General features: G+C 42.0%; 1 protein-coding gene across 1 annotated transcript; it reads right to left on the reverse strand.

Annotated features, from left to right (window-relative positions):
* Positions 1-17,235: 17,235 nt before the first annotated feature.
* On the reverse strand, positions 17,236-21,898 carry LOC109579006 (antigen-presenting glycoprotein CD1d-like). Its single transcript, XM_019988471.2, has 5 exons — positions 21,238-21,898; positions 20,666-20,944; positions 19,686-19,964; positions 18,832-18,931; positions 17,236-18,735 (listed from the first exon to the last, which is right to left on the reverse strand). The coding sequence occupies exons 1-5, from the start codon at positions 21,803-21,805 to the stop codon at positions 18,714-18,716; spliced, it is 1,248 nt and encodes a 415-aa protein (XP_019844030.2). The 5' UTR covers positions 21,806-21,898; the 3' UTR covers positions 17,236-18,713.
* Positions 21,899-22,660: the final 762 nt, after the last annotated feature.

Genomic DNA, 22,660 nt, shown 5'->3' on the forward strand with positions numbered 1-22,660 from the left:
CCAACCAGTAACGCTAAAGAAGCTGAAGTTGAATGATTCTGTGAAGACCTACAAGACCTTTTAGAACTAACACTCAAAAAAGATGTCGTTTTCATTATAGGGGACTGGAATGCAAAAGTAGGAAGTCAAGAAACACCTGGAGTAACAGGCAAATTTGGCCTTGGAATATGGAATGAAGCAGGGCAAAGACTAATAGAGTTTTGCCAAGAAAAAGCACTGGTCATAACAAAAACCCTCTTCCAACAACACAAGAGAAGACTCTACACATGGACATCACCAGATGGTCAACACCGAAATCAGATTGATTATATTCTTTGCAGCCAAAGATGGAAAAGCTCTATACCGTCAGCAAAAATAAGACCAGGAGCTGACTGTGGCTCAGACCATGAACCCCTATTGCCAAATTCAGACTTAAATTGAAGAAAGTAGGGAAAACCACTAGACCATTCAGGTATGACCTAAATCAAATCCCTTATGATTATACAGTGGAAGCGAGAAATAGATTTAAGGGCCTAGATCTGATAGATAGAGTGCCTGATGAGTTATGGAATGAGGTTCATGACATTCTACAGGAGACAGGGATCAAGACCATCCCCATGGAAAAGAAATGCAAAAAAGCAAAATGGCTGTCTGGTGAGGCCTTACACATAGTTGTGAAAAGAAGAGAAGCAAAAAGCAAAGGAGAAAAGGAAAGATATACCCATTTGAATGCAGAGTTCCAAAGAATAGCAAGGAGAGATAAGAAAGCCTTCTTCAGCGATCAATGCAAAGAAATAGAGGAAAACAACAGAATGGGAAAGGCTAGAGGTATCTTCAAGAAAATCAGGGATACCAAAGGAATATTTCATGCAAAGATGGGCTTAATAAAGGACAGAAATGACATGGACCTAACAGAAGCAGAAGATATTAAGAAGATATTAAGAATACACAGAAGAACTGTACAAAAGAGATCTTCACGACCCAGATAATCATGATGGTGTGATCACTCACCTAGAGCCAGACATCCTGGAATGTGAAGTCAAGTGGGCCTTAGAAAGCATCACTATGAACAAAGCTAGTGCAGGTGATGGAATTCCAGTTGAGCTATTTCAAGTTCTGAAAGATGATTCTGTGAAAGTGCTGCACTCAATATGCCAGCAAATTTGGAAAACTCAGCAGTGGCCACACGACTGGAAAAGGTCAGTTTTCATTCCAATCCCAAAGAAAGGCAATGCCAAAGAATGCTCAAACTACCGCACAATTGCACTCATCTCACATGCTAGTAAAGTAATGCTCAAAATTCTCCAAGCCAGGCTTCAGCAATATGTGAACCATGAACTTCCTGATGTTCAAGCCGGTTTGAGAAAAGGCAGAGGAACCAGAGATCAAATTGCCAATATCTGCTGGATCATCAAAAAAGCAAGAGAGTTCCAGAAAAACATCTATTTCTGCTTTATTAACCATGCCAAAGCCTTTGCCTGTGTGGATTACAATAAACTGTGGAAGATTCTGAAAGACATGGGAATACCAGACCATCTGATCTGCCTCTTGAGAAATCTGTATGCACGTTAGGAAGCAACGGTTAGAACTGGACATGGAAAAAAAGACTGGTTCCAAATAGGAAAAGGAGTACGTCAAGGCTGTATATGGTCACCCTGCTTATTTAACTTCTATGCAGAGTACATCATGAGAAAGGACTGGAAGAAACACAAGCTGGAATCAAGATTGCTGGGAGAAATTTCAATAACCTCACATATGCAGATGACACCACCCTTATGGCAGAAAGTGAAGACAAACTAAAAAGCCTCTTGATGAAGGTGAAAGTGGAGAGTGAAAAAGTTGGCTTAAAGCTCAACATTCAGAAAACGAAGATCATGGCATCTCGTCCCATCACTTCATGGGAAATAGATGGGGAAACAGTGGAAACAGTGTCAGACTTTATTTTTCAGGGCTCCAAAATCACTGCGGATGGTGACTGCAGCCATCAAATTAAAAGACGCTTACTCCTTGGAAGGAAAGTTATGACCAACCTAGATGGCATATTCAAAAGCAGAGACATTATTTTGCCAACAAAGGTTCGTCTAGTCAAGGCTATGGTTTTTCCTGTGGTCATGTATCGATGGGAGAGTTGGACTGTGAAGAAGGCTGAGCACCGAAGAATTGATGCTTTTGAACTGTGGTGTTGGGGAAGACTCTTGAGAATCCCTTAGATTGCAAGGAGGTCCTATCAGTCCATTCTGAAGGAGATCAGCCCTGGGATTTCTTTGGAAAGAATGATGCTAAAGCTGAAACTGCAGTACTTTGGCCACCTCATGCGAAGAGTTGACTCATTGGAAAAAACTCTGATGCTGGGAGGGATTGGGGCAAGAGGAGAAGGGGATGACAGGGGATGAGATGGCTGGATGGCATCACTGACTGGATGGACATGAGTTTGAGTGAACTCTGGGAGTTGGTGATGGACAGGGAGGCCTGGCGTGCTGGGATTCATGGGGTCGCAAAGAGTCGGACACGACTGAGTGACTGATCTAATCTTATCTGATCTGATGATAACATTCATCATACTATGTTACAAAAGATGTCATCAATTTGCTACTGCTACTGCTAAGTCACTTCAGTCTTGTCCGACTCTGTGGGACCCCATAGACAGCTGCCCACCAGCCTCTATCGTCCCTGGGATTCTCCAGGCAAGAACACTGCAGTGGGTTGCCATTTCCTTCTCCAATGCATGAAAGTGAAAAGTGAAAGTAGAGTCACTCAGTCGTATCCGACTCCTAGCGACCCCAGGGACTGCAGCCCACCAGACTCTTCCATCCCTGGGATTCTCCAGGCAAGAGTACTGGAGTGGGGTGCCATTGCCTTCTCCGTCATCCATTTAAGTACACCATTATTTTAGGTACCACTAGGAAAGGAAAAACACTGCCAAATGAACACAATATTTTTATCATTTCATATTCTAACTTGTATTTTTTATTTCTTTTAAATCTCTCTACAAAAGACGCTTAGTCCTTGGAAGGAAAGTTATGACCAACCTAGATAGCGTATTAAAAAGCAGAGACAGGAAGAGGAGCTAAGATGGCAGAGGTGTAGGACGGGGAGAACACTTTCTCCCCCACAAATTCATCAAAAGAACATTTAAACCCCGAGTAAATTCCACAAAACAACTTCTGAATGCCAGCAGAGGACATCAGGCACCCAGAAAAACAACCCAAGTCTTCGAAAGGAGGTAGGAAAAAATATAAAAGACAAAAAAAGAGACAAAAGACGGAGGGACGGAGTTCCATCCTGGGAAGGGAAACTTAGAAAGAGAGAAGTTTCCAAACACCAGGAAACCTTCTCACTGCCAAATCTGTGCCGAGCTTTGGAAGCACAGAGGGCAACATAACAGGGAGGAAAAATAAATAAACAATTAAAACCCGCAGATTGCGAGCCCTATGGTAACTCCCCCAGCTGAGAAGCAGCGCAGACGCCTGCACACGCCACTAACAAGCGGGGGCTGGGCAGGGAGGCGCCGCTCGGGCTGCATTGCTTAGAGTAAGGATCTGGCCTGAATCACCTGAGCGCTGTCTGAGTGAAATAATTTGGGCCAGTAAACCAGATTGTGGGATATCTACCACGTGAAAAGCCGGCCCTAAACTAAGACACCACCAGGCCCGCACACGGAACAAAGGACTGAACAGAGATAGCCGGCTGCAGACCATCCCCCTCCGGTGACAGGCAGCCAGAACCGGAAGGGGGCAATTGCAGCCCCAAAGAGACATTATCTACAAAACTGTAAGCAGGCTTCTTTGCTAACTAAAATTTCTTGGGGGTCTGGACGGTCAACATCTGCCTGAGAAGGTGCGCCAGTTGGAGACCTAGATAACCGAGCAGCGAGGAGGCGATAAGTCGCATCAATCCCGCTCACCAAAACCTCATCACCTGAGCTGCTCGGACCTGGGAAGGGCACAAAACGCAGGCCCAACCGAGGCTGTGCCTCTGAGGACTACCTGAATGCCTGAACCTGAGTGGCTTGGACATGTGAGGTTCAGGCAGCCCAGGGCCAGCCACGGAAGATTCCCGGCTGAGCAACCTAGAGCCTGAGCAGTGTGGGCAGGGAGGATACATGGCTGTGAGCAGGGGCAGACCCAGTGTGGCTGAGACACTGTGAGCACACGCCAGTGTTATTTGTTTGCAGCATCCCTCCCTCCCTCCCCACAGCGAGACTGAACAAATGAGCCTAAAAAAAAAAAAAAAAAAAAGTGTCCTCTACCATCCCCTTTGTGTCAGGGCGGAAACCAGACACTGAAGAGACCAGCAAACAGAAGCTATAACAGAAGGAACCGCCTTGGAAGCTACAGGAAATAGTTTAAAACCCTGTGGTTACTACCGACTACATAGGAAGGGGCCTATAGATCTTGAGAAATGTAAGTCGGACCAAGGAACTAGACAAAAATGAACTGAACCCACAATACTCACAACAAAACCAGAGAAAGTCCTAGATATATTTTTACTATTTTTATGATCATTCTTTCTTTCTATTTAATTTTTTAAAAAAATTTTAAGTCCTCTATTATTCCTTTCATTTTCACTTTTATAACCTATTACTTTGCAGAAAAAAAAAGACCCTATTTTTTTTTAAAGCAAACTTCATATATATATATTTTATAATTTTTTTGACCTTGGTTTTTTTTTTCTTCTTCTTCTTCTTTTCTTTAACATTGCATTTTTGAAATTCCAAACTCTACTCTAGATTTTTAATTTTAGCTTTTTGGTATTTGTTATCAATTTTGTACCTATAGTTTTTTTTATAATTTCTTTGACTTTTTTTTTCTCTGTTTCTTTCTCTTCTTCTTTTATATAACATTGTATATCTGAAATTCCAAACTCTACTCTAGATTTTTAATTTATGCTTTTTGGTATTTGATATCAATTTTATACCCGTATTTTCTTTGTAATTTTGCCACTTTGCTTGTTTTTGTTTGTTTTTTATTTTCTCTGTTTATTTTTCTTCTTCTTTTTTTAACATTTTATTTTTGAAATTCCAAACTCTACTCTAGATTTTTAACTTTTGCTTTTTGGTATTAGTTATCAATTTTGTACCTATATTTTCTTTATAATTTTTGCGACCTTGTCTGTTTTTGTTTGTTCATTTTTTCCCTCTTTCTTTTCCTTCTTCTTTTCTTTAACATCGTATTATTGAAATTCCAAACTCTACTCTAGTTTTTTAATTTTTGCTTTTATGTATTTGCTACCAATTTTGTACCTTTAAGAACCCAATCTTCAGTACCCATTTTTCACTAGGGAGCGAGATTACTGGCTTGACTGCTCTCTCTCCCTTTGGACTCTCCTTTTTCTCCACTGGGTCGCCTGTGTCTCCTCCCTAACCCCTCTCTACTCTACCCAACTCTGTGAATTTCTGTGTGTTCCAGACGGTGGAGAACACTTAGGGAACTGATTACTGGCTGGATCTGTCTCCCTCGTTTTCATTCCCCCCCTTTTATCCTCCTGGCCACCTCTGTCTCCTTCCTCCTGCTTCTCTTCTCTGTATAACTCCGTGAACATCTCTGAGCGGTCCAGTTGTGGAGTGCACATAAGGAAGTGATTATTGGCTAGCCCACTCTCTCCTCTATTGATTCCACCTCATCTCATTCGGGTCACTTCTAACTCCCTCCTCCCTCTTCTCTTCTCCATGTAATGCTGTAAACCTCTCTGGGTGACCCTCACGGTAGAGAAACTTTACATCTTTAACATAGATGTTTTATCAATGGTGCTGTATAGAAGGAGAGGTTTTGAAACTACTGTAAAAATAAGACCAATAACTGGAAGCAGGAGGCTTAAGTCCAAACCCTGACTCCAGGGAACTCCTGACTCCAAAGAACATTAGTTGACAGGAGCTCATCAAACGCCTCCATACCTACACTGAAACCAAGCACCACACAAGGGCCAAAAAGTTCCAGGGCAAGACATCCCAAGCAAATTCTCCAGCAACACAGGAACACAGCCATGAGCTCCAAGATACAGGCTGCCCAAAGTCACCCCAAAACCATAGACATCTCATAACTCATTACTGGACACTTCATTGCACTCCAGAAAGAAGAAATACAGCTCTACCCACCAGAACACCGACACAAGCTTCCCTAACCAAGAAACCTTGACAAGCCACCTGTACAAACCCACACACAGCGAGGAAATGCCACAATAAAGAGAACGCCACAAATTGCCAGAATACAGAAAGGACACCCCAAACTCAGCAATTTAAACAAGATGAAGAGACAGAGGAATACCCAGCAGATAAAGGAACAGGATAAAAGCCCACCAAACCAAACAAAAGAGGAAGAGATAGGGAATCTACCTAATAAAGAATTCCGAATAATGATAGTGGAATTGATTCAAAATCTTGAAATCAAAGTGGAATCACAGATAAATAGGCTGGAAACAAGGATTGAGAAGATGCAAGAAAGATTTAACAAAGACCTAGAAGAAATAAAAAAGAGTCAATATATAATGAATAATGCAATAAATGAAATTAAAAACACTCTGGAGGCAACAAATAGTAGAATAACAGAGGCAGAGGACAGGATTAGTGAATTAGAAGATAGAATTGTAGAAATAAATGAATCAGAGAGGATAAAAGAAAAACGAATTAAAAGAAACGAGGACAATCTCAGAGACCTCCAGGACAATATTAAACACTACAACATTCGAATCATAGGAGTCCCAGAAGAAGAAGACAAAAAGAAAGACCATAAGAAAATACTTGAGGAGGTAATAGTTGAAAACTTCCCTAAAATGGGGAAGGAAATAATCACCCAAGTCCAAGAAACTCAGAGAGTCGCAAACAGGATAAACCCAAGGCGAAACACCCCAAGACACATATTAGTCAAATTAACAAAGATCAAACACAAAGAACAAATATTAAAAGCAGCAAGGGGAAAACAACAAATAACACACAAGGGAATTCCCATAAGGATAACAGCTGATCTTTCAATAGAAACTCTTCAAGCCAGGAGGGAATGGCAGGACATACTTAAAATGATGAAAGAAAATAACCTACAGCCCAGATTATTGGACCCAGCAAGGATTTCATTCAAATATGAAGGAGAAATCAAAAGCTTTTCAGACAAGCAAAAGCTGAGAGAATTCTGCACCACCAAACCAGCTCTCCAACAAATACTAAAAGATATTCTCTAGACAGGAAACACAAAAACAGTGTATAAATTCGAACCCAAAACAATAAAGTAAATGGCATAGGGATCATACTTATCAGTAATTACCTTAAACGTAAATGGGTTAAATGCCCCAGCCAAAAGACAAAGACTGGCTGAATGGATACAAAAACAAGACCCCTACATATGTTGTCTACAAGAGACCCACCTCAAAACAGGGGACACATACTGACTGAAAGTGAAGGGCTAGAAAAAGATTTTCCATGCAAATAGAGACCAAAAGAAAGCAGGAGTAGCAATACTCATATCAGATAAAATAGACTTTAAAACAAAGGCTGTGAAAAGAGACAAAGATGGTCACTACCTAATGATCAAAGGATCAATCCAAGAAGAAGATATAGCAATTATAAATATATATGCACCCAACATAGGAGCACTGCAATATCTAAGACAAATGCTAACAAGTATGAAAGGAGAAATTAACAATAACACAATAATAGTGGGAGACTTTAATACCCCACTCACACCTATGGATAGATCAACTAAACAGAAAATTAACAAGGAAACACAAACTTTAAATGATACAATAGACCAGTTGGACCTAATTGATATCTATAGGACATTTCATCACAAAACAATGAATTTCATCATTTTCTCAAGTGCACATGGAACCTTCTCCAGGATAGATCACATCCTGGGCCATAAATCTAGCCTTGGTAAATTCAAAAAATTACAAATCATTCCAAGCATCTTTTCTGACCACAATACAGTAAGATTAGATCTCAATTACAGGAGAAAAACTATTAAAAATTCCAACATATGGAGGCTGAACCACACGCTGCTGAATAACCAACAAATCACAGAAGAAATCAAAAAAGAAATCAAAATTTGCATAGAAACGAATGAAAATGAAAACACAACAATCCAAAACCTGTGGGACACGGTAAAAGCAGTCCTAAGAGGAAAGTCCATAGCAATACAGGTATACCTCAAGAAACAAGAAAAAAGTCAAATAAATAACCTAACTCTACACCTAAAGCAACTAGAAAAGGAAGAAATGAAGAACTCCAGGGTTAGTAGAAGGAAAGAAATCTTAAAAATTAGGGCAGAAATAAATGCAAAAAAAAAAAGAGAGAGAGAGAGAGAGACCATAGAAAAAATCAAAAAAGCCAAAAGCTGGTTTTTTGAAAGGATAAATAAAATTGACAAACCATTAGCCAGACTCATCAAGAAACAAAGGGAGAAAAATCAAATCAATAAAATTAGAAATGAAAATGGAGAGATCACAACAGACAACACAGAAATACAAAGGATCATAAGAGACTACTATCAGCAATTATATGCCAATAAAATGGACAACGTGGAAGAAATAGACAAATTCTTAGAAAAGTACAATTTTCCAAAACTGGACCAGGAAGAAATAGAAAATCTTAACAGACCCATCACAAGCACGGAAATTGAAACTGTAATCAAAAATCTTCCAGCAAACAAAAGCCCAGGTCCAGACGGCTTCACAGCTGAATTCTACCAAAAATTTAGAGAAGAGCTAACACCTATCCTGCTCAAACTCTCCCAGAAAATTGCAGAGGAAGGTAAACTTCCAAACTCATTTTATGAGGCCACCATCACCCTAATACCAAAACCTGACTAAGATCCCACAGAAAAAGAAAACTACAGGCCAATATCACTGATGAACATAGATGCAAAAATCCTTAACAAAATTCTAGCAATCAGAATCCAACAACACATTAAAAAGATCATACACCATGACCAAGTGGGCTTTATCCCAGGGATGCAAGAATTCTTCAATATCCACAAATCAATGTAATACACCACATTAACAAATTGAAAGATAAAAACCATATGATTATCTCAATAGATGCAGAGAAAGCCTTTGACAAAATTCAACATCCATTTATGATAAAAACTCTCCAGAAAGCAGGAATAGAAGGAACATACCTCAACATAATAAAAGCTATATATGACAAACCCACAGCAAACATCATCCTCAATGGTGAAAAATTGAAAGCATTTCCCCTAAAGTCAGGAACAAGACAAGGGTGCCCACTTTCACCATTACTATTCAACATAGTTTTGGAAGTTTTGGCCACAGCAATCAGAGCAGAAAAGAAATAAAAGGAATCCAAATTGGAAAAGAAGAAGTAAAACTCTCACTGTTTGCAGATGACATGATCCTCTACATAGAAAACCCTAAAGACTCCACCAGAAAATTACTAGAGCTAATCAATGACTATAGTAAAGTTGCAGGATATAAAATCAACACACAGAAATCCCTTGCATTCCTATACACTAATAATGAGAAAACAGAAAGAGAAATTAAGGAAACAATTCCATTCACCATTGCAACGGAAAGAATAAAATACTTAGGAATATATCTACCTAAAGAAACTAAAGACCTATATATAGAAAACTATAAAACACTGGTGAAAGAAATCAAAGAGGACACTAATAGATGGAGAAATATACCATGTTCATGGATTGGAAGAATCAATATAGTGAAAATGAGTATACTACCCAAAGCAATTTATAGATTCAATGCAATCCCTATCAAGCTACCAATGGTATTCTTCACAGAGCTAGAACAAATAATTTTACAATTTGTATGGAAATACAAAAAACCTTGAATAGCCAAAGCTATCTTGAGAAAGAAGAATGGAACTGGAGGAATCAACCTACCTGACTTCAGGCTCTACTACAAAGCCACAGTCATCAAGACAGTACGGTACTGGCACAAAGACAGAAATATAGATCAATGGAACAAAATAGAAATCCCAGAGATAAATCCATGCACCTATGGACACGTTATCTTTGACAAAGGAGGCAAGAATATACAATGGATTAAAGACAATCTCTTTAACAAGTGGTGCTGGAAATCTGGTCAACCACTTGTAAAAGAATGAAACTAGAACAGTTTCTAACACCATACACAAAAATAAACTCAAAATGGATTAAAGATCTAAATGTAAGACCAGACACTATAAAACTCCTAGAGGAGAACATAGGCAAAACACTCTCTGACATACATCACAGCAGGATCCTCTATGACCCACCTCCCAGAGTATTGGAAATAAAAGCAAAAATAAACAAATGGGACCTAATTAAACTTAAAAGCTTCTACACAACAAAGGAAACTATTAGCAAGGTGAAAAGACAGCCTTCAGAATGGGAGAAAATAATAGCAAATGAAGCAACTGACAAACAACTAATCTCAAAAATATACAAGCAACTCCTACAGCTCAACTCCAGAAAAATAAATGACCCAATCAAAAAATGGGCCAAAGAACTAAATAGACATTTCTCCAAACAAGACATACAGATGGCTAACAAACACATGAAAAGATGCTCAACATCACTCATTATCAGAGAAATGCAAATCAAAACCACTATGAGGTACCATTTCACGCCAGTCAGAATGGCTGCGATCCAAAAGTCTACAAGCAATAAATGCTGAAGAGGGTGTGGAGAAAAGGGAACCCTCTTACACTGTTGGTGGGAATGCAAACTAGTACAGCCACTATGGAGAACAGTGTGGAGATTCCTTAAAAAACTGGAAATAGAACTGCCTTATGATCCAGCAATCCCACTGCTGGGCATAACTGAGGAAACCAGAAGTAAAAAAGACACGTGTACCCCAATATTCATTGCAGCACTGTTTATAATAACCAGGACATGGAAGCAACCTAGATGTCCATCAGCAGATGAATGGATAAGAAAGCTGTGGTACATATACACAATGGAGTATTACTCAGCCATTAAAAAGAATACATTTGAATCAGTTCTAATGAGGTGGATGAAACTGGAGCCTATTATACAGCGAAGTAAGCCAGAAAGAAAAACACCAATACAGTATACTAACTCATATATATGGAATTTAGAAAGATGGTAACAATAACCCTATGTACGAGACAGCAAAAGAGACACTGATGTATAGAACAGTCTTATGGACTCTGTTGGAGAGGGAGAGGGTGGGAAGATTTGGGAGAATGGCATTGAAACATGTATAATATCATGTATGAAACGAGTTGCCAGTCCAGGTTCGATGCACGATACTGGATGCTTGGGGTTGGTGCACTGAGATGACCCAGAGGGATGGTATGGGGAAGAAGGAGGGTTCAGGATGGGGAACACATGTATACCTGTGGTGGATTGATTTCAATATTTGGCAAAACTAATACAATATTGTAAAGTTTAAAAATAAATAAAATTTTATAAAATAAAATTAAATTTTAAAAAAGCAGAGACATTACTTTGCCAACAAAGGTCTGTCTAGTCAAGCTTATGGTTTTTCCAGTAGTCATGTATGGATGTGAGAGTTGGACTGTGAAGAAGGCTGAGTGCTGAAGAATTGATGCTTTTGAACTGTGGTGTTGGAGAAGACTCTTGAGAGTCCATTGGACTGCAAGGAGATCCAACCTGTCCATTCTAAAAGAGATTGGTCCTGGGTGTTCTTTGGAAGGGATGATGCTAAAGCTGAAACTGCAGTACTTTGGCCACCTTATGCAAAGAATTGACTCATTGGAAAGACTCTGATGCTGGGAGAGATTGTGGCAAGGAGGAGAAGGGGACGACAGAGGATGAGATGGCTGGATGGCATCACTGACTCGATGGACGTGAGTTTGAGTGAACTCCAGGAGTTGATGATGGACAGGGAGGTCTGGCGTGCTGTGATTCATGGTCGCAGGGTCAGATACGACTGAGTAACTGAACTGAACTGAACTGAACACATAGATATTATTTATTCTTGTCAATAAACAAAAAATTTTAAGATAAAGGATTCTGAAAGCTTCATAAAGTTGTTTTAGCTCTTCCTAGTCACCTTTAATATATCTGATTTATTTTATTCATTGACTCCTTGTTCTGTGAATGTAAAAGTCGCTCAGTCCTGTCCAACTCTTTTCGACCCTATGGAGTATACAGTAGCCTATATAGCTACATGAACTTAACAGAGACTCAGGTTTCTTCCACCTCTTTGCTCTGTTACTTACTGTCAGGCTTCAACACGAAATGCTATACTGGAGTGGGTAGCCTATCCCTTCTACAGCAGATCTTCCTGACCAGGGAATTGAAATGAGGTCTCTTGCATTACAGGCAGATTCTTTACCAAATGAGCTATCAGGGAAGTCGTAAGTTGTTCTATGGTTTGCCCTCAACAAAGGCTTCTAGGTGCCTCCCCAAATTCATTGATAACAAAACCGGATATTTAGCTAGGCACATTATCACCAAACTAAATACATGCCCCAGCTTCACTTGTACCTTTGGTTGGTGTGCTTCTGTGACTACTTACCAAGAAGCAGCAAGAGGGTCGTGGATGTGTCTTACTTCTGAGAATTCACCTTAAAGTGAGGAGAAGGGAAGAGGTCTTTCCCTTCCTCCAGGAGGCTACCCAGAAATGTATCCTGATAAAACAGTAGCATTTCATGTTGAAGCCTGACAGTAAGTAGAGCAATGAGGTGGAAGAAGCCTGAGTTTGTTAACTTCATGTTAACCTTTGAGTGCCTACTTCTGGACTTGTATTATGTGAAAGAGAAATAAACTTTTCCTTTGTTTCAGTCCTCATTATTCGAGCTGTTTATGCTTTAAGCAATTGTACCAAATCCTAATTCATGCTAGCTTCAGGTTTTTACTGCAACAAAATACATATAAATAGAAATAAACTTTTATTTTTTTTCGGCTCCCTTTATTTGAGTTGTTTATGCTTTAACCAAGTACACCTAATCCTAGTTAACGTTTGCTTCTGTTTTTTGCCAAAACAAAATGCGTATACGCCTACATGCCTATGGAAGAGCTGCAACAATCATTCTTGAACATACAGCCTCACATTCTGATGCTCTTATTTTAATAAAATACAGTCTCAAGAGTAGCATTTCTGAATTTAGAAGTCTGCAAATTTTTTATGTGAAAAGATTTTATCAAATAGCTTCCCAAAAGGCTGCTTTTAAAAATCGTATATGTGGTACTCTCCTTCATTGTTGTCAGTCTGCTATGATAGAATGGATATTTCATTTTTGCTTTAATTTCCTTTTCTGTGACTATTAATAAGGATGATTATCTTTTCTTATGTTTACTAGCCATTTTAGATTTGCTCTTTATGATTTATCTATTCAGTCTTTGCCAATTTATTGCTTGAGTGTTACACGTTTTCTCATAAATTTATACTTTTCTCAGTATTTATGTTAGCTAACATTACTTGTATTTTGCAGTTTAGACATTCCCCCAACCTAAAATTGATTTATGTCATCTACTGCCATACAAACTTTTATTTTGTAACATGTGTATATTTTATAATTTCGAATCCATATTTTGGTTTTAAAAAATCTTCAAAACCTCAGTCTTTACTACATCTGGAATTTACTTATATTTATTTTATGAAGGAGAGTTCCAATATTATTTTTTGTAGATGAGAAGCCAGCCCGCTCATTATTTTTTCCAGTGATATAAAATAAAACTCATATATTCCAATATAAACTGAGATCTATTTCTTACCTTTCTATTCTACTCCTCTATTCAACTGTTTGTTGATTTTATTACCTTAATATAATGCTGACAAAGAAGGTGCAGTTTAGCCTCTTGGGTAACAAAAGAATTCATAGGTTTGTTCAGGGCATAGCTGGTCTGCAGTAACCAGACAAGCTGAAAGCCTTTCTCCAGACCACAGGTGAGGGCAGGAAGAGAGAGCGAAACTCAGCAGAAAGCTCTGGGCAGATGAACCTAATAGCATAGGCCATGTGAGCATCTGAAGAGAGGATGGGGCATTGGAGGGGCAGGAAGCCTTCAGAGTGCTGGTTTCCATGGGAAGGTAATTGCCAGGCTGAAGCTGCAAGGTTACTGAGTGTCCATGAGCTCTGGGCACATGGCTGGGGCAGCACCCCACAGGGTGCCTTCTCACCCACTCCGCTGACCTGACCTGCAAAAGTTGGAACCTACAGGAGAGCACCTCCCTCCAACACTACCTCTCCAGGGTGCTCTACTGAAAAAGTGTTTAACATTGTGCTAACTCTCAAGAAGAAATAATTAGAAGAATTTCACCGATTATCAGAGTATGAAATGAAGCATGACTTAAAGGTCAATAAATTGACTTTCAGCACAATACTCAATAAGGAACACAATATCCATAAAGAGAATAAACATTCTGAAATGAATTCGAAGGATTTTCTGAGATATTTTAAGCTGAGTATTTAAAGGAAGGAGACAACGTTTCCTGGAGAATAAACATTTACTTCCAAAACAAACCAAAGTTGCTTAAAAATGAATCAGAGCTATGGTAAATTCATGCTGACGCATTCCAAAAAAGATTTCAGAAAGGACATTAACACACATGCCTGAAAACTGTAGAAGACCAATGGGATTGTTCAAAAGCTAGACACTGCTCAAGGAAGCTAAGCTGAAGAGCATCCCCTGAGGTCAGCATGGTACCAAAAACTGTAAACAGGTGCTATATTTTTAAAAGCATTGTGGACTGCCACACATTTGTACACATTGCTTCCCATGGCATTTATAAGCTTATCTATCTTTGTCCACTTGGCTACATAACAAGATACCATAAACTGGGTGGTTTAAAAACAATGGAAATGTTTTTCTCACAATTCTGGAGGCTGAGAACTACCAGATCAACTGAGTCCACTTCCTGGTTCGTAGACCACATATTCTAGCTGTGTCTTGCTTCACAAGTGGCAGAGGAGAAAAAGACCTTTTTAATTATTTATACTTGAGTATAGATGATTTGGGATTTCCTGGTGGCTTAGAGGGTAAAGCGTCCGCCTGCAATGCAGGAGACCCAGGTTCAATCCCCGAGTCAGGAAGATCGCCTGGAGAAGGAAATGGCACCCCACTCCAGTACTCTTGCCTGGAAAATCCCATGGACAGAGGAGTCTGGGAGGCTGCAGTCCATGGGGTCTCAAAGAGTAGGACACGACTGAGCAACTTCACTTTTATAGCTGATTTACAATGTTGCATTAGTTTCTGATGTACAGAAAAGTGATTTAGTTATACATATACATATTATTCTTTTTGAGATCTTTTCCCATATATATTACAACAGTGTATTGAGTAGAGTTCCCAATATATATAGGGAACTATATATATGTGCTATATATAGATACTGGAGTGGGTTGCCATTTCCTTCTCCAGTGCACGAAAGTGAAAAGTGAAAGTGAAGTCGTTCAGTAGCATCCGACTCTTAGCGACCCCATGGACTGCAGCCTACCAGGCTCCTCCATCCATGGGATTTTCCAGGCAAGAGTACTGGAGTGGGGTGCCATTGCCTTCTCCATATGTATATAGATAAGGACGCTTTTTTATAAGGTCACTCACTAATTCCATTCATGAGAGCTCAGACCTCATGGTTTAATCTCCTCCCAAAGTACTCACCATCTAAAACCATCACCTTGGGTATTCGGTTTTCAACAGAGGACACAGGACATAGACATTCAATCTGTAGCATGATCAAAACAGACAATTGTATCTCCTTTTGGCACAGGAATAAAGTGAGTGAATAAAGAGATCCTTGTCTCCTGATCCAGTACACTTGTTGGTTCACCTCAGTGGATCTCTATTTCCTGTTTCAATTTCCCCTCCCTCTAGGAGGCCTTCCCTAAATAACCTCAAGCCAACATTTCATTTAGCATTCTGAGGAATCTGTTGCATAGCAATGGACAGTACTTACGAACAGTGATTCTCTAACTTTAACTGAACATCAGAATTAACTGTGTGTGTGTGTGTGCATGTGTGTGTGTGTGTGTGTGTGTGTGTGTGCCAAGTCTTTCAGTCATGTATGACTGTTTGTGACCCAGGGACTGTAGCCCACCAGGAGCTTCTGTCCAGTGAATTTTCTAGGCAAGCATACTGGAGCGGGTTGCCATTTCTACTCCATGGGATCTTCCCCACTCAGGGATTGAACCCACGTCTACTGCACTGCCTGCATTGGCAGGCCGATTCTTTACCACTGACCACCTATGAAGCCCCCAGAATCACCTGAGGGCTTGATGAAACAGATGACTGGGCCCCACTCATAAGATTTCTCATTTAGTAGGGCTCATTGGCAGGGGGTAGCTTAACATAATTTGCAACTTTCCAGGTGATGAGGCTACAGGTTAGGAAACCAGTTTGGAAACCATGGATTTAGAAACTAGCTGCATTTCCACACATATCCTAGGTTTTATCTGCAAGTCCAACACAGAAGATGCCAAATCTTAATTTTCTCAAGCAAAGACTTCACAAGCTTGGTCTTTTTTTTCTGGATGTTCAAGGGCTTTGAGTGCTAAGTGACTACTTCCTTGGTAGCTACAGAGGATTTTATCTTGAGATTCAAATTTCTTTGCATCAGAAAGGGCTGCTGTTCCTCTACGTTTCCTGCTTTTCTTATCGAGGCTAAGAATAGAGCAGACAGCTGGGCCTCCACTAGCACTCATGCCTGTCCAAATGGGTTCAGCCCAGCTCGTGTATAGTCTCATTTAATAGCTATAAGTGGGAGAATCTGTCTCCATCCACTCCAAAAAAACAACTGGCCACGTGAGAGAAATATCACTACCAAAAGTAGCTTTTTCTACATTATATACCCACACTATGATTTCTCCTCTTTTAACCAACTTACATGAAGTAAAAACTTGAGACACCTCTGTTTCCTACAACCTTTCTTTTAAAATGTCTCTCTTTGTAAATTCAGGTTCAAAATAGAAGTTAGGTTCTGAAAGTGAAAGCATTAGTGGCTCAGTCATGACCAACTCTGTGTAATTCCATGGATAGTCTCATCCATGGGATTCTCCAAGCAAAAATCCTGGAGTGGGTTGCCATCCCTTTCTCCTGGGGATCTTCCTCACCCAGGGATCAAACCCAGATCTCCTGCATTGTAGGAAGACTCCTTACCAGTCTGATAGTCTGAACTACCAGAGAAGGTTCTGAAATTCTCAATGTATCATTCAGGACAAACTTTTTATACCACAGACACAAACTGGGAGGCCTAGGGTCATCCAGCAGAGGTGTATTTGGAGTATCCCACAACCCCAGAAAAGCTGATTTAAAACTCAGCATTCAAAAAACAAAGAGCATGGCATCCGGTCCCATTATTCCATGGCAAATAGATGAGGAAACAGTGGAAAAGGCAGCAGACTTTATTTTCTTGGGTTCCAAAATTGTGGTGGTTTCGCACTGAATAATACAAACACACAGTATTATGACAGACAGCACAGGGAGAGCGTTCAGAGAAGCAACTTCCCAAGAACCTACAGAGCACATATTTTACTGGTAACTTATCTTGTAATCTTTAACTAAGCACAGGAAAGCAAGACAGAGACTAGAATTCAGGGATCAAGGAGGCTTCCTCCTGGAGGTCTGGAGGTAATGATATAAGAGTCCTAAGGAAAGGTCTTTGAAGATAAGGGGGTTTGTTCTGTGTACAGAACAGCATCTAGCTGACACTGAGGTGTCAGTCAGAACGTCTAAATTAAGGGTGGCGGAGAGCAAGCAAGGAAGAGGGAATGAGTGTTCAATTCCAGGAGACATTTCTGAGAAATCAGTAAAACATGGTTCCCACACAGAATCACTGCAGATGGTTACTGCAGCCATGAAATCAAAAGATGCTTGCTCTTTGGAAGAAATATCTGACAAACCTAGACAGCATATTAAAAAGTAAAGACATTACTTCGCCAACAGAGGTCCACCTAGTCAAAGCTATGGTTTTTCCAGTAGTCATGTATGGATGTGAGAGTTGGACCATAAAGAAGGGTAAGTGCCAAAGAATTGATGTTTTTGAACTGTGGTGTTGGAGGAGACTCTTGAGAGTCCCTTGAACTGCAAAGAGATCAAACCCAGTCAATCCTAAAGGAAATCAACCAGAAACATTCATTGGAAGGACTGATGCTGAAGGTGCAGCTCCAATATTTTGGCTGACTTGTTAGAAAAAACCCTGATGCGAGGAAAGATTGAAGGCGGGAGGAGAAGGGGACGACAGAGGATGAGATAGTTGGATGGCTTCACTGACTCAATGGACATGAGTTTGAGTAAGCTCCAGAAGATGGCGAAGCACAGGGAAGCCTGGTATGCTGAGCAACTGAAGTGAACTGATAGGGTTGCAAAAAGTCAGACACGACTGAGCCACTGAACAACACCTCACATATTGTAAAGGTTTCTATCAACACGCTAACATAGGCTTGTTCACATATAATGCTAGACCTGTTTTTCTTGAAAAAAAGGTGAGTTAGAGCCAAGCAAAAGTCTTACTTTATACTTCACAAGGAACAGTTGCACTTGCTTCCTTGGAAAGGAAAAGGATCTTCCAGTTGACTGCATATTCCATCATTCAAATAAGGACCACACACAGTTACACTGCAGCTTTTATCTGCTTGTCCCTGAGAGGTATCTGAGTTTGCACTTCTGTTTTTTAAGGAACTATTTGGACATATACACTTGCAGTATACTAAAAGAAAAAAAAACATACTTAAAACTTCTTAGATAAAATGTTCAAAATGTGTGACAAGAGCTGCCTGTTCTCCGCTTCTTCAAGGTAATCCTCAAATTCTGAGGGCTAAAGCCCTGAGATCCTGAAGTCCAGACAGATAGGTGTGGTGAGGAGAGTCATGGGATATCTTGATAGCGGCTGTGAGAGAAAACAGAGACCATTAAGGAAAAGGGAAGAGGAGAAAACCTGGGCAGAGGGGTTGAGGTAGGGAGGAGATGGAAAGGAGAGACTTACCGGTGCTTCCTAAACCAGAAGACTAAGCCTCCAACAAACAGAAGGACGAACACCAGTAGTACCAGGGCAACAATCAAGCCCCTGGAGACATGGTTCCCATCTGTGTGGGGGACACAGGATGTGTCTCAGTCCAGGAATCTGCATATATCCCCTACTATAAGCACATGTGAGCATGCCAGATGCTTATTTCTTGTCCTGTTTAATGTGCCCACTTGTATTCCTCTGAAGTTTTTAGACGCCCCATCTTTTCTTGGGGTCTGGACATCTGTAATTCGTTCACTTCAGCATATGCTAGTACTCATGGAGGAAGGCACTAGTTTCACAGCTAGTCCAAACCTGAGTCTAAATCCAGCTCTTCTACTTTCTAATGATGAGACTCAGACAGGCTGACCTGGCTTCGCCTCAATTTCTCATCTGTAACATGAAAACAATAGTACCTGCTCAAAGGAGAGCTGGGATGATTGTTCATACATCCTCTGCTGTACGCAGAGTGTTCAGCTCACACCGAGAAAGCACTCAACAAACCACAGCGATCTTTGTTACCCTGCCTTTCAAAGTGCCCAGTTCTGTCCTCTGGGGAACAAATCTTCCTGGTGTTCTGTACTTGCCACCTATTTCTGGATCAGTGGGGATTTTAGTCTGTTCTTTCTTAAATAGGGAACACCTTGTCTCCATCCTGTTTCAGTTCAGATCTTTGTTCCTCCCCTTTGAGAATCCCCTCCTACTATCAGTCCTGGCTGGGGCTTCATTTCCTCCATCCAAGGTGTGTCATTTCCCTCCCCTTCCCTAGGCCCTCCCTCTGCGCTTGAGGACCATCACCTCCCATCCCCAGCCGGGCCTCAGTTCCTTCTCACCCCAGTACAGGATGATGTCCTGGTCTCCTAGACTGCTGTGCTTCACTTGGCAACTCAGGCCAGCCGCCTCCCCAGCCGCCACATCCAGGGTTACTCGCAGATACCAAGTCGAGTCGACATTGGGCATGACGTCTCCTTGCCGAGTGCCAGGCTCCTCCTGCTCGCCCTTCATCCACATCACCCGCACAGGTTTTGGATAGAATCCTGAGACGTGGCACACCAGCAGCAGACGGCCAGGCCCAGGACTGGGGCCACTGGACAGCCAAGCCTCCGGCTTCACTGTATTCAATAGGAGAATGAGACATCTTAGAGTGAAGACTCCACATCAGAGGCTCTGGACTTCACAGCAGGCTCATCAGTCCTCTGGAGATGAACTCCCACCGTTTCAATCCATTTGTATTAGCTTCTCCGGGAAAGCCTTCCCCGATCCCCATTCCCTTCCCTGGTCCAGTCTCCAGTAAATGCCCCTACTCTGTACTCCCAGAGCACCATGTGTTCAGCTGTAACGTACGTAGCAAGTTTCTAAGTGTTAGTCACTCAGTCATGCCTGACTCTTTGCAACCCCATGGACTGTAGCCCACCAGGCTCCTCTGTCCACGGAATTTTTCAGGCAAGAATACTGGAGGGGGTTGCCATTTCCTTCTCCAGGGCATCTTCACAACTCAGGGGTCAAACCCGGGTCTCCTGCATTGTGGGCAGACCCTTTATCATCTGAGCCAGCAGGACACTGCTTTAACTGTTCATCTGCCTTCTCTCCCTTCTCAAGCACAGATCCTGACTGACCCCCAGGGTTTATTTAATTCAATTCATGGAACCCAAAAGGTACCTAGTTAATGTCTGTGGAGTGTTTCAATACCCTCACACCTTATCCATCCCCTCTTCTTCCCGTGATGCTTAAAGGGATGTGAACCCTGGAATGAAAACCCTAGATGGAGCCCCAGAGTGGAGTGGAGGGCAGGTGGTGACAAAGGCAGGCTGACCTTGCTTCTCCAACTCAGACTTCCCGGTCTGCAAGAGGCCTCTGACCAACTCGGGCCAGATGTCATGGAGGAGCCAGTGCACCGTTTCCTTGGTCCCTTGGTCCTGATTGAGCCTCTTGCAGACCTCCTGGATAAAAGGCGGGGCATCTGGGGCTGACACCCAAGACATTCCTTGGAAACTCAGGACATCCTTTCCTTGAAATGCTGCGCGGAAGAAGCTTTCTGAGATGTTCCTCGGGAGCAGCTCACATCCTGTAGCTATCTGGATCTCAAGTGGATCTGAGGAGAGGAATGGAAAGACATCTATGAAGAGCTTAGAAGACTGAAAGGAGTTGAAGAAATTGGTGTGAGGGTTATACTGGGGACCCCAAAGTTCATGTAAATGAGAATGGGTGACCTGCAGCGGGATGAACAAGCGGTATTTTGAGGACTCAAGCTGGGACCTCTCAGGCAGAAGTGGGACTCAACACGGAGAGAGGAGACAATCACGTGGGGCCAGAACCTCCCGGTTGGGCTTCAGCATCCACTGTCTCCCCCTGGGAAGCTGTCCACGATCCCATCCCTCAGCTCACATTCGACGTGCAGCTTTTCCACGAATTCCCAGATGTCCCTGGTGAAGCTGCTGCGATAAACCAGAAGTGTATGCTGCAGCTGCTCCCACTGCTGGTCGCTGAATGTGCCCCGAGACCAAGGCTTCAGGAAGCGGATGGTGTCCGATTCATTGCGCCAAGTATAGGGCTGCAGCTCCCCCAGCCACGCGAGGCCGTCTGTGCGTGTCCAGCTGCGGTTGGAGAACGAGGAGATCTGGAGGACCTGGAAGGAGAAAGGCGTTTGCGGGGCTGGAGAGAATACAGATCGGAGGAGCCGGGGGCACGGGAGGGAGAGTACAGAAGGGAGAAGGAAGGAAAAAAGAAAGAAACAAACAGTTAGGTTTGGGAAGAAAGGGTGATGTCTGCTCGCTCTGAATCGAGCTCGGTCTCCAGGGGCCAAGCAGCTGAAGGCAGGGAGTAGCCGGTTCTCGGGCTGGTGGATCAACTTCCGGGCTTTTCGAGGTGCATCAGTCTCCGCCCGCCCACCGCGAGCGTCGTCCCCTTTCCCTGCTCGGCTCCCTCTCTCTGCCCTCAGCCCAGTTCCACTCATTCTCAAAACTCCGCCAAGTCTGCGGAAGCCCCCAGAAGAACAGAAACAGCCAGCACCCCACTTCCTAGCTCTGCTCTCGGACCTCGAATCTCCGCCCCACCCCCCACCTCCTCAGTCCTTCCCCAACGACCGCCCACACACCCCGGGTTTCCCGGGCTCCCCAAAGCCTGAACTTGACCCTGTTGCTAGCCAATTCTTAAGCCTGGAGGCAGGCAGGACGCCCATTCTGACTCTCCCGGGACTTATTCCAACCCCCTCAGTCCAGGGATCCCTATTTCATCTGCTAGATGGTCCCTCTTGTTAGGCATCTGAGCTGCAAAGAGCCGCGGTCACAGCCACTCATTAAGAATCACGTTTCTAACAACCGGCTTGTCTAAATCTCTTTTTCCAACGTAGAGTTACAGACAGTATGTGGAAAAAACTTTACAGGAAAAACTTTCCTGTTTTTAAAACAGGACATAAAGTTGTATCTATGATATAACATCTACCATGTTTTTTAAAACAAAGTTTTTGAGTGGGAGGCAAGCAATGGATGTCTCTAGAAAGGGATTATGGAAGATTTAATTTGTTTTACATTTTTTGTTTTCCAAAATGTCTAGGAGTGCAAACATCATGTTAATGATAAAATAATAAGGGACGTCTCTGGGGGTCCAGTGGTCAAGAATCCACCTTGCAATGCAGGGGATGTTGGTTGGATCCCCGGTCAGGGTGATCTCAGCCTGCAACAGCTCCCAAAGGGCTTGGATTCCCAACCAGAGACTGAGGTTGGGTTGCAGCGGTGAGAACACCAGATCCTAGCTAGTAGACCAGTGATCAGTGACAAGGGCCCTGGCCTTCAGCTTTGCAGAAAAGAAT

Source organism: Bos indicus, chromosome 3, assembly GCF_029378745.1.
Source record: "Bos indicus isolate NIAB-ARS_2022 breed Sahiwal x Tharparkar chromosome 3, NIAB-ARS_B.indTharparkar_mat_pri_1.0, whole genome shotgun sequence".
NCBI lineage: Eukaryota > Metazoa > Chordata > Mammalia > Artiodactyla > Bovidae > Bos > Bos indicus.